Here is a 13,037-nt window from a genome sequence, read left to right as displayed (position 1 = left end):
CAAGTCAATCACAAAACCTGTGCTATGGCTGTGCTCTGTCCCTGTGTGCTCTCCACCCTCTGAGGCCAAGTTCTACACAGTCTCTAAGGCTTATATTACAACTAGATATTCATTTCCCATTGAGAAGGATTATCCTCAGGTCATTTGGGTTACTCTGGGCAACAAGAGACTTTCTACAAGATATTTTATTCCATTTTTTTAAATCAAGCTGTCTACAATCACTGTGTTCTTCTCCATGCTGTTTACTTGCCAATATTCCCCCCCATACCCTGAATACTGCAGCAAAATAGCAGTTATTTACTTTTTGGTTTTGATATCTCTTGGGGACAAGGCAGTGATCCATCTAGTTCCTCTAGCCAGATACCTTTCTGGATTATGAGCCCAGGTCTTTCTTGAGATAGCTTCCCCTCCCTGGATTATGGTATTTTCCCTGAGAGCCCTGAGCATGCATATATATAGTGCAGTTTTCACAAGTTGTCATCCATATTTGGGTGACTTTTTGGTGAAGCAGCTGGCCCCAAAAGTAACCTCACACCCATGATACTGTAAGTAACCCCAATCAACTCGCTGATTCACCAAGTTGGACTTCAGCAGTATCTTTGGTCTGTCACTGGCTCCCTATCTGGGGTAAGTAGACACTTGTTTATGTCTTCCCAGAAAAAGTCACAGAGCACCATACATGGAGTCCGACTCCCCCAAACCATCAATTTGAAAGGGTCACTGGTTAACAGTCCCCGCTGAATTTTCCAGCCCTAACCAAGCCCCTTAGTGATTCTTCCATCCTTTCTGACCATTCCAGCTGATATCACAAGAAACAGATTGTTTGAGTCTTGACTTCAAAACAAGGAATTGAAATAAAATTATTGTCTAAGTTCTTAAATTTTGTTAAGCACAAAATTAAAAAAATGAAAGCAGCGTTATTCCAAGGGCTAAGAGATGAGTTTGGGCACATACTAAGGCATTCCTTAATAGTGTTGACCCAAGTCAAAGTAATTGACAGACCTTCATATGTTGTGGGTGTGAAGTAATAACACAATAACGCCAATGTGGGGGCAGGGCAATTCCAGCCTCTGCACTAGATTTGTGGTCATTCTGAGCTCAGGGCTTACGGCAGTCTTGGTTTTCAAATACATTTCACAAAGTCATGGCCAGTATTAAAAATTTTATAATAGTATGAGTCATATTTTCATGTCAACAATATTTATACAAGGAGTTTTATTAATTATTTATCAATAACATTATTTATACTGGTACTAATAAAATATTAATCATTTTACTTGCTAAGGGTCAGCTCTATGTAAAATGGTGTTTGGAGTGAAGCAAACAAACCCAGGGTAAGGACTTTGGCAACACTATAAGGATTATAAAGGGGTCTTCTTTGGACAGCTGCTCATTTCTCCTGCAGGGTCATCCATCTGTCTGTGCTCCACTGTGGGCCTCCAGGACTCTGCACCCCCCTTTGGGCATTCTCACCTCTGTAATCTGACACCCACTAAAACTAATACAAGCTGTGTCCTCACTTGTCTGGTGTGGAAAGATGTCCCACAAGGAGTTCAACAGGCGATGCTGGTGGGATCTGGGTCTCGTGTCATTTCCCATAAACCATGGTCCTTTCAAATTGTGAGGATTGGGGATTTTGTCTGTTTTTGTTTGTTTTTGTTATTTTTGTTGTTGTTATTATTGTTGTTTTTCAAGACAAGGTTTCTCTGTGTAGCTTTGGAGCCTGTCCTGGAACTCGCTCTTGTAGACCAGGCTGGCCTCAAACTTACATAGATCCTCCTGCTTCTGCCTCCTGAGTGCTGGGATTAAAGGCGTGTGCCACCACCGCCCGGCTGTTGTTTGTTTTTTTGACACCTGTTCTCACTTTGTAAGTCAGGCTGGCTTGACCTCTCTGTGTCGCCTAAGTTAGCTTCAAATTCAGACTCCTCCTGTCTTCACTTCCTTAGCTCTGGGATTACAGGCATGTGCCACCACAACCAGTTTTCAGACTTGGTTGGTTTCAGTGACTAACGTAGGAACTGAGGATGTCCTAAATGTACCTAAACTCTGAGACTCTGAAGAAAGATTTGAAATTAAAATTTAAAACCCAAAATGGCTGAGGTTTATTCCCGTTCCTGGTGTAAAGCCTGAGCTTGGCTAATGGATCAGCAAACAGAGAATCACCATTTTGGCGGGGCTGTCAGCTTTATAACAGGGAAACAAGAAAGGCAAAAGCAGATTTCCCTGCTAACCCCCACAATGTCTGTCCTTGGTTGCTCAGCATTATCTAGTGCGGGGTGTGGAATGCGGACACGGATATTTTCCTGAGTGCGCTGCCGTGAAGAAATAAAAACCAAACGGTCCTCAGACTGCTCGACCACAGGCACGGTTTATGAAGTCTAGTAATGAGGGGTGCGTAAAACTGAAAAGAACCTTGCATTCTGCAGAGAATCCAGATTGCAAGAAAAGAAGAAAGGAGAGAGGAAGAGAGAGAGAGAGAGAGAGAGAGAGAGAGAGAGAGAGAGAGAGAGAACAGAGAGGCCTGAACAGTGGCCCTTTGATACTTGCAAGGTCAGTGAAATGACAGCCTTGAGGTTTTGATTTATGACCACATCTGTGCCTCAACCAGTATTCCTGAGATGGAGTGAGATGACCCACACACCCTGATTAGAAAGCAGCAAGGCTGGCTGTTCCAGAAGGACAGGCAGAAAAAAGAGGATCTAGGATCGATACATACCTCATCACGGGATCAGGACGGCAGCGGCTAAAAAAGCCTGGAGGGTGAATTGAAAGAGAACAATAAAGGGGAGTTTGATGGACTTCCTCACCCAGAGCCGGAGACGACGCCGCTTTCTTTAAACCTGTGTTTTTCAAAATTGCAGACTATGACCCATTTGTGCAGCAGAAAGTCAATTCAGTGGGTGATGCCCTGGGTCTGAGAAAGGCAAAAACAGGAGGATAGAGGTAGGGAGTGAGGGAAGAGGAAGCGGGGAGGGCGAGCGGACACCACCATTCAATGTAAGGATAAGGGTGGTTTGGGAAGACATTTTACATTGTATATGTATGGTGCAGACATTGGCTTGTGATATGAAAGGTTTGTTCTATTGCAGATTATAAACAGTGGAGTTTGAAAGCCAACGCACTAAAGCAATTGCCAGGCAGCCTAGTGGCAGAATGGAGCCGTGATGCTCCCACCAGATCCACCTGCAGCAAATCCCTTTCAGCCAGCACGCCCCTTGCAGATGAAAGATGGGCAGATTCTCAGGAGGCGGGGGGGGGTGCCCTTTTAGATTCGGCCTTTGTGGACAATGCCAGGTCCACACTGATAGGGGAGAGGTGGGCAGAGGTCCGTGTGCACCCTGCTTTCTTCAGGTAGCTAGGAGGTAAAATGGAGATTATGGGCGAGGGAGAAGCCCTCAATAAGTTATTACAGTGGACAGAGACTTCCATTTCACTGTTAACTCATGAATTCCTAGGAAAATCTGTAGACTTTCTTACCCTGGGAGAGTTTGGTTCCCGCGGGGGTTGGCTTGGAACTTAAGGTGCTCGAGGCTGGGGTCCACCTCAGTTAGAAAGGGAGGTTTCCGTGCCTATTCATTATCGACATTCGTTGGTCAGGCTCTTAGGTCCCCGGATGAGGTGAAATGTGGAGACTTCCTGCTGGCACCGTGAGCACACTGCCCGTCAAGACGCGGTTATAGTTGCGGTGCTGACAGCGGCCATTTGTAGCATGCTTTGAAGTTTTACAAAGCACTGTCTCTGTCTTAGAGAAAAGTTTGGTCTGCTAGGGCGGGATCTAGGGCTGTAGTGGATTGAGGGTGCCCTGTCCTGCAAAGCTGTATCCCCCAGAGTCTGCACATGCTTATGTTTTTAATAAAGCATCATGGTGATGTAATTAAATGAAATCTACTAAGATTAAATCACCCTAGATTAGGATGATACTAAAAGCCAATGGTAAGTGTCCTTCTAAGAGGAGACAAAGGGAACAGAGATCGAAATTAATGCTATCATAAGGCAAGAAAGGGCTACAGTCAACTAAAGCTAGGGGGAAACAAGGGAGGGGTCTCCTCTAAAGCCTCAAAGGGAGCAAGTGATGGTGACCTTGATTTCACACTTCCAGCCTCCTAAACTACCAGACAGCACATTTACGACTTTTTAGCCACACCGATTGTTCAGAACCATAGGAAACAAGTACAAGAAGTATTCAATTGGATACATTGATGCTTTTCTGTAATCTCAGCATTTGGGGGGCTGAGGCAGGAGGAGAGGCAACTGGAGGCCAGTCTGGGCTACACGGCAAGACCCTGTCTTGACAAACACACAATGAAGAGTGTTGGCAAGCTACTTGATAACATGGTGTATATATTTTAGAAAGAATCGAACCTTCAACTAAAGCAATAAAGCAAGAGGGATGGAGTCTCGGGGAGGACCATTCAGGATGGGGATCCAAAGCCAGAAGCAATGCTTTGCTGATGAGAATGCAGCATTTGCTTAGAGCAGAATGAGACAAATGTGATATCCTCACTGGAGGGCAAGCAAGTTTTCTTCAAGAAAAAGTTTATTGATGTTGTGACTAACTGAAAGAGATCCTTCTTTCGAGGAAAAATGAACTAGACCGCCATTTATCAAATATCTAAAATGTGTTCAAGACGCGGTATTGTCTGTTCTCAATCACGGAGAAAAATGACTAGTCCTGATTGTTATTTATATAGCACATTCATTGGCTGACAAGCTGAAGAGCAGACCTGACCTGAGTTTTGGTCCTAACAACATCCAAGTTTTTCCGTGGAGCTATTCTGCCTACTACAATGAATCCTCCCTGCTTTCGTGACTTAAAACATAGATTTATTTGAAACTGAAATTATGTACGAACTACACACATTTAAAATGTACATATCGGTATGGTGAGTTTGACATGTGTTTCTATTTGAAAGCACTAAGGTTTGACTTATCAACCCTCCCTAATCACTGTATCACACTCCTATATAAGCCTTACCCCTCCCCTCTCCCTGCCATGTGCTCTCCAGGGAACCCCCATCTGTTCTCTGCCAATACAGAGTTAAGTTCAAACTTCTAGAATATTCTCTCTCTCTCTCTCTCTCTCTCTCTCTCTCTCTCTCTCTCCTTCTCCTTCTCTGTCTCTCTCCCACTCCTCTGCCTCTCTCTTTTCTTCTGCTGTTCCTGTCCCCAGAGACCCATCTCCCTGGTCCCCTTACCTCTTTTACTTTTCCTTTCCCTTAATAAAAATCACTCTAGCTTATAATTCACAATCCTAGAGAAGCTAAATAAGAAGGTGAATCCAAAGACAAACATATAGGCATCCCCCTGAATATTAACCTTCATCAGGTGATGAAAGGAGACAGAGACAGAGACCCAAATTGGAGCACCGGACAGAAATCTCAAGGTCCAAATCAGGAGCAGAAGGAGGGGGAGCACGAGCAAGGAACTCAGGACCGCGAGGGGTGCACCCACACACTGAGACAATGGAGATGTTCTTTCGGGAATTCACCAAGGCCAGCTGGCCAGAGTCTGAAAAAGCATGGGATAAAACCGGACTTGCTGAACATAGCGGACAATGAGGACTACAGAGAACTCAAGAACAAGGGCAATGGGTTTTTGATCCTACTTCACATGCTGGCTTTGGGGGGGGCCTGGGCAGTTTGGATGCTCAACTTACTAAACCTGGATGAAGGTGGGCGGTCCTTGGACTTCCCACAGGTCAGGGAACCCTGATGGCTCTTCAAGCTGATGAGGGAGAGGGACTTGATTGGGGGAGGGGGAGGGAAATGGGAGGCTGTGGCGGGGAGGAGGCAGAAATCCTCAATAAATAAATAAATTTAAAAAAAAATAAAAAATAAAAAAGAAAACCTAAAAAAATAAAATAAAAAAATAAAAAAATAAAAATCACTCTACACGAAAAGAAAAAAAAAACAAAACTCCCAGAATTTTCTAAACATGAAGTGATAGGGTGTGCACTCATTTTTGTTTGACTGGTTTCACTCAGTATAATGACTTCGAGATCCAGCCACATGTTAACACCTCATGCTTTCTTATTGCCGTATGTATTCTGGTTATGAGTGTCCTACGATGAGACTATTTACTCAATAGACTTTTAGGCTGTTTCAGTCTTCTGAGTTCTTGTGATAAAGCTGCCATGAGCACACATGTACAATTCTTTCCATGATGCTCAGCTTTCATGTCTCATTTCAGATCTAGAACAGGGATAGGAATCTCTTCAGGCAGGTGCGCACTCAATTTTATAACCATTGTTCCAGTTGCTGCACCCTCATGAACAGCTGGGCGGGGTAGTCTTTTTTATTCCAGGTACTCTGCGGTTATGGGCTTCACTTCAGTTTCTCCAGTGACAAAGGGTTTTGAGCATAATTTCACATGCTTGTGAATGATACGTATATCATGTTTGGAGAGGCATATTCTCAAATCTTTTGTACATCTGAAGTTGAATTTTGAGAGTTAAAAACAATTCCTTGTATTTTGAGGGCCTAAAGAACTATATTCTAGGTATAAATTCTTCATCAGATATGTAATTTGCAGGAGTTTTCTCCTAGTCAAGAACTTGTCTTTTCAGTTAGTGAGGTGCCTGCTGTGTAAGCTTGAGGACCCAAGTTTGATCCCCAGAACCTGTGTAGACAACCAGGCTTTGTAGACATGTTTATAACCCCAGTCCTGGGTAGGAATAAGTGGGAGGATCCCTGGAGCTCACATTGCAGCCAGCTGAGCCTAACGGGTGAACTCGGAGCCAGTGAGGGAGGCTGTCTCAATAACAAAGTGCATGGAGCATTAGGAATGACACCCGAGGTTGACTTCTGGCCTTCAGATGCAGGTGCACATTTATTCCCATACATGATCATCCACACACACACACACACACACACACACACCACCACCACCACCACCACCACCACCACCACCACCACCACCACCACCACACACTGAATGCATTCATCAGGGTTGATTCAAGCTTTATTCTATGCGATGCAGTGGGATTGCTTGTGCAAACGCTCTCGCTTCAGACTTTGGGATGACGCCCATGGCATGTCATCATCTGTGTGCTTTCCTTGAAAACATCTGTACACAGTAGCTGATCTGAATCTGCTTGCAGGGAATTGTAAGTAGTAGACAACACAAACCAAGAGGGGCATCAAAACCAGTGGGATTCAGCAGTAATCACTGAGAACCAGAGAAAATCTGCAGTGGCTGCTGGACCATGTCTGAAGGATGCTCATCTGCGGTGGATGCTGGACCACGTCTGAAGGACGCTCATCTGAGTCCACTTGTGTTTTAGGCTCATCCTAGTTTTACCTGGGAAGGGGGCCTGGCTGCTTCAGGGCTAAGGGTCCCACCCAGGTGTAATTTCGACATTAGCAAGTGCTTTTGTTTTGTGGTAGGCTAACTTGCTACAAAGCAATGCAACTGGGCCTCCTCCCTCCCATTTCAATGGCTTCCCTTACTTTGTGTGTACTGGCCATTTGCCTTCCTCAGCCAATAATCTGAGAAGCCTACCCACATCAGGAGACAGTTAATAAAATACGCGTCCTCGAGGGCAGCATTTATATATAACCGACTTCATTTATCCAGCGTAGTGTTAACTGGATAGCTTGCCATGTTAGAGTGTATATTCTGGTGCCCATTGTTCTTACTCTTGTTTGGATGCATTGAGAGCGAGCTTGCTGTGTATAGGAGAGCCAATGTGTTTAACTTTAGTGAGAGAATGTAAAAGCTCCTGAAGAGTCTGCCAGTTCACACTCTCACCAGCAATGCAGGGGAGTTCTGGTTCATTCACACCCTCCTTAATATCGCCAACAGCAGCCTTTTATTTTAGGTATGCTGTGGAGCATGATGTAGCTGTAAATTGTGGTTTCATTTTATTTGGGTTTTTAATTGTTTTTTACCATAATTCAACTACGATCAGAGAAGTTTGTTGGTATATGCTTCACCCACTAATGGATCTATTTTAGTAAATATTCTATATGCCAATGATGAGAGTATCTTGAAGTAGTTGGGCAGACACACATGACATTACACATGCACACAGACATACACATGTGTATATGTTCTGCAAATGCCAATTGGGTTACTTTGTTTGAATATATCTGTATTCTTCATAATTTATTTATATCTTTCTATCATTTAATAAGATGTTTAAAATACTTGGTTAAAATAGTGAACTTTTTTCACTTTGTTCAGTTCTTTTAATTAATTAATTTTATATGTAATGTATGTATACTAGATGTGTGTAGTGCCCACAGAGGCCAGAAGAGCATGTTGTGCCCCCTGGGACTGGAGTTACAGACCATTGTGAGCTGCCGTGTGGGTGCTGAGAACTGAACCCAGGTCTTCTGGAAGAATAGCCAGTGCTCTTAAATGCTGAGCCATCCTTCCTGCCTGGATTTTTGTTTTTTTTTTCCTTTTGCTTTATGTATTTTGAGGCTATGTTGTTAGGCCATAGGTATTTTAAATGATTATGCTTTCCTTGTGAATTGAACCTTCAGTGGCTATGCCATTTCCTTCTTTGTCTCTGCCACGCTTATCTTAAAATCTGCCTTGTCTAGGCTTCACTGGCTTCTTTTCTGTTTGTGTCTCTATTTGTGACAGCTGGATTTATCATTCAGAGATGACCACAGTATTTCTGATCCTAGTTTTCTCTTTATAATGCAACCTTGAAACTCTTCTGATTGGGTGTTGAGTCTCTATTGTTCCCTTTGAAACTTAGTGGAGTGTGTGTGTGTGTGTGTGTGTGTGTGTGTGTGTGTGTACAAAGCATAACAGAAGAGATGTGTATCTTGTGGTCTAGGTATAAAGAAACTCAAACACTATGTCTTTTTCTCTGGAATAAAATTCTTGGCATTTAGCAGCCCTGTTTTAGCAGACAAAGTGGCCCACATGGAGGAATTGCATAGAAAGATAACCTCAGGTGTTCTGAACAGCAGCCCAGTAAGCCACAGCACAAACTGAGCACCGTGAGACATTCTATGACACCCAGCCCCAGCTGTTGAGGTCCCTTTGCATTAAAGTCATCCTAATCTTCAAATTCTTCCAGCTCAGGCTTCAGACATCTTAGACCAAAGGCAAGCTCACTTCATTGTGCCCTTCTAGGTGCCAAATTATCAACACGACTCATTGTTTTGTTTTCTGAAGCTCTGAGCAATCAGTAAAATACAAGATTTCTCTTGGTAGCCTTTGTATGTCCTAGTCACAGATAGCACTCGGGCTTTTAAAAAAGGGAGTTGATAATTTTCCTCTTTTAATTGGAATATTTGACCTATTCAGACTTAATGCGATTATGTATACATTTTCGTTTAAACCCACATTCTACTTTTCCTTCTTATTTGCTGTACTTTTATTCCCCCTTCCTTATTTTTCTTCCTTCCTTCCTTGTTGATTATATCTGACCCTTGCTTCTTGCCCTGGTTAGTTATACACAAGCTATGGATCCTTTTGCAACCCGTTCCTGACTTCCTACATAAATGTGCAGTTTTAGGTGATCCTTCAAGATGACCATCATCAAGTTGAGACAAGGAAGAAAGACACAAATGAGGGTTGAGGTAGGGCTGTCCAGGGCACACCGTTCGCAATCTATTGAGGTTTTGAAGGGATCCTACTTCCAAACCAAGCATGAACTTTGGGGTGGTATATGCTCCAATTTTCCACGTCAAGACCTAGTGTGCAAAGGCCATGGAGTCTTCAAGGAAGCCTCACTTTCCAGCCCACTTCACATGTGGCAATAGGAGACAACGAACAAAGAAAGCCCCAGAGCACTGCTGCTGAGGGGGCCAAAGGCCAGAGCGAGAGATAAAAGGGCTCCTCTTAGCAGGCAGGTCCTGGTTCAACTAAATTCCTTCACGTCTGGAGTAACCATGTTCTCCAGGAACAGGACAGCCACATCGTCTCTGGAAGCTTTCCTACCTGTCATCCTGGAGAGACCAGGGGATGCTGTGTTCAGGCCTGAGACAGTCACTGTTCTGTGTGGGCACAAAAGTAATGTGGGGAGACACATGGAAGGGGCACACTGTGGCCGAGACTGTTGGATGTAAATAAATTCAGTTCCTTTTCTCCCTGGGCCCATGGGCCCGGGACCTATCAACCCTGGCAAGCAAGTAGGGCCTTGCTGAGTTCCAGCTGGTGGACTCGGAGCACAAGGGAAGTGGCCTTCTTTCCCGGAAATGGCACTCCGGGGAAAGCTCTGTTGTCTGAGTTGTTCTTTTTTCTTTCTTTTCTGTTTTTGAGACAGACTTTCTCTGGGTATCTCTGGCTGTCCTGGAACTAGCTCTGTTTATCAGGCTGGCCTTGCTCAGAGAATTCCTCTGTCCCCGCCCGCCAAATGCTGGGATTAAAGGCCCGTGCCGCCACACCCGGATTCTTTTTCTTTTATTATTTCTGTGTGTGGTGGGAGAAGGGTGCATATAGTATGGATTGTATGTGGGGGCCAGAGGACAATGTGCAGGGGTCAGCACTGTCCTACTATGTGGACCATGGGGATCAAACTCAGGTGGTCTGTCTTGGCGGCAAGCGCCTTTCCCCAGAGAGTCATCGCTACAACCCAATGGCATTCCGTTAGCCCATGTGTTTTCTTAAAAACTCACGTGAATCTGTCAACCTACATCATCCAATGGAACAGAAAGGACTCATCAGAGAGTTCAGGGGACTCTTCTAGCAGATGTTGGTCTCCACATTGGCTTCCTGCCATTTACCCCAGGGTGTTTCTAGCCTTTGGAAAGCAGCAACTTCATTGTGGATGTAAAATTATTTTAGTACCCAGGCTTGGCCCATGGCCCCTTTCCTTCTTCATTTCCCTTCTTAGGTTTTCTGGCATCTCAGCGCTCACCCATCCCTGGTCCTGGTGAATCAAGCACACTCTGAAGGTAGACCTGCCAGATTCCTATAACCAGGTTCAGGCCAGCAGCAGAACCTCCCAGAAGCCTTTGGTCCTTCCCTATGAGTTTGTCATCCCCACCCCCCCCCACACACACACACACCATGCCAGCCTGCAGCAGGCACTACATATCCTGGAGACACCAATGTCTGGCCCTCACCATGCCTCAATGCTGTCAGGATGGCATCATGAAGAATAAACCCCAGGAACATGCTGAGGGACATGTGTGGCACTCAGCATGGCCCACTTACTGGCTTGGAGAGGGACTCCGGAGGTAGCGGGCCTGCACGGCTCTCACATCGGCTTCATCCTCCTCGTTTGGAACTACCTGCTCCTCCTCTGGGTCTCCACCAGTCGCCATGATAGCCTTCAGCCTTGGCCTGTTGACAGGAAAAGATTGGCAAGGGAATTCCAGAGGCTTTGTAGGGGGAGGGGGTGTGTCACCAATGTCACCTTGGTGGACGGAGCGTGGGGAGGGTACTGCATGCTACTATTCCAGCCGGTGAAGGACCCACAGGGGAACCAATAAGATGGAGCCCAGCTATCATTATCAGGACACCATGAAGTGACAGGATACTTTAGAAGTGACAACTTGCCTCCTTTTACGGAAGTACCAGGGAAGTAGAGAGGGAAGCCAAAGTTTACCTTAACTGTAGTGCAGGAGATTAAAAGACAACGAATTTCCCAGACTAAAAAGGACACTCATAGACCCCCTTCCAACTACATGAATGTGCACACCCTTTATTTTTACTATAAGGGACAGCAGGCCCCCTTCAGTGACACTGTGTCAGTGAAGGCCTTGGGTCGAGGTACTAACCCCACAACCTATTAAGGCACAAAAAGTCCCTGATGTCCCAGCTATGGCTGTGGCCTGACACTCAGGGCAGACTGGCACCCACTTAAATCTAAGTCCCAGCTCACCACAACAGACTTGAGAGGATGAACACTCACCTCTGACTGGTGTGTCCACACCTAGAGCCAAGGACCCCAGGAAAATGCCCAGAGGCTCCAGCTAGAGAGGGACCAAGCTTTCTCCCTTCAGGAGGGCTCCTCTGAGGGACAGCTGTTAGCAAGAAACCTTAGCTAGTCTCTAAATTTAGCCTCTGGCCCCATTGGGTGGCAGCTCACAGGGAGGAAGGAATGCAGGCTTCACTTAACCCCTTCCCTCCTGGCTGATTCTCAGACACTGAAGTTTAGCAGTGGATGGAAGGACCTAAAGAAAGACCCGTCTGCTGCAGGAGGCTGCCCGTTGAAAGCTCTTCCTGAAAATCAGCACATCTGTAATAAACAAACTTTCCTTGGCCTCACGGCATCTTGAAGAGGTCCAGGAATGAAAAATGCCAGTTATACGGAACAGACTAGCCTTGATAGACAGGTTTGGGGAGAGCACCACGTTCTGTTTAAAGAGAGGTCACAGTTTGCAACCGGCCTGACATTTTTAACAGAAATGTGTAAGGACCATACAGTGGGCAAGTTGTACCCCCCTTCACATCTTTGCCTCAACATTCATGGCCCTCGGTCGTAACTAGGGGCAACATAAAAATTTTGAGAGCGTCATAAACCCACCCTATCTCATGACACTCCAGCCACCACCTCTACAATCCCCAGTAACCCAACATTTGACCCTCGCATCCTAGACGCCCCGAGACTCCGCCTCCTTTCATTCATCCGTCCTCATGTTTCCACTGGTCTCCAGTTCACCCCCGCCACATTCTGTGATCACACTTTCATCTGTACATCTTCCCGTCTGTCTCCACGTTTGTAGATGTTTACTAATCACCTCCTGCGCACCAGGCCCTGTACTTGACTAAGCTAGTTAGACACATAGGGGAAAGCATCCCGTCTTTCTAGCTCGATGGAACGGTCCCCAGTATGGTGCCATCCGACATCGGCTGAATGAATGAATGAGCTCACGGTTTATTAGGAGGCTTGAGACACAGACTAAATATAACTGAAGTGTAAGGTGGAGAGTAGTTCTGGGCCAACAAGAAACTTGGAACGCGGCACTGAGCCGTAGGAAGGAACAAGCCCTCCAGAACTGGGAAGGCAGCAAAGGCCCCGTGGGAGAAATGGTGTGTGAGCAGGCATTTAAAGGACAAGGTAGATGAAATATAACCGCTATAATAGAGGCGAAGAACTGCAGAGAACGCAGCTCACAGTTCTGGGG

At 45.5% G+C, this 13,037-nt stretch overlaps 1 protein-coding gene across 1 annotated transcript in view; it reads right to left on the bottom strand.

The window, feature by feature from the left end:
* The window catches only part of Dusp27 (dual specificity phosphatase 27, atypical), a 30,005-nt gene extending 18,774 nt beyond the window's left edge, over positions 1 to 11,231 (bottom strand). Inside the window, exon 1 of the mRNA XM_026777540.1 lies at positions 11,122 to 11,231. Within this exon, the coding sequence (XP_026633341.1) occupies positions 11,122 to 11,231 (110 nt within the window). The remainder of the gene's footprint in view (positions 1 to 11,121) is intronic.
* Between the last annotated feature and the right edge of the window lie 1,806 nt (positions 11,232 to 13,037).

Source organism: Microtus ochrogaster, unplaced genomic scaffold (assembly GCF_000317375.1).
Source record: "Microtus ochrogaster isolate Prairie Vole_2 unplaced genomic scaffold, MicOch1.0 UNK70, whole genome shotgun sequence".
In the NCBI taxonomy this organism is placed as follows: domain Eukaryota; kingdom Metazoa; phylum Chordata; class Mammalia; order Rodentia; family Cricetidae; genus Microtus; species Microtus ochrogaster.
Note: the sequence above shows the minus strand (reverse complement) of the source record. Positions and strands in the feature narration are given on the sequence as shown.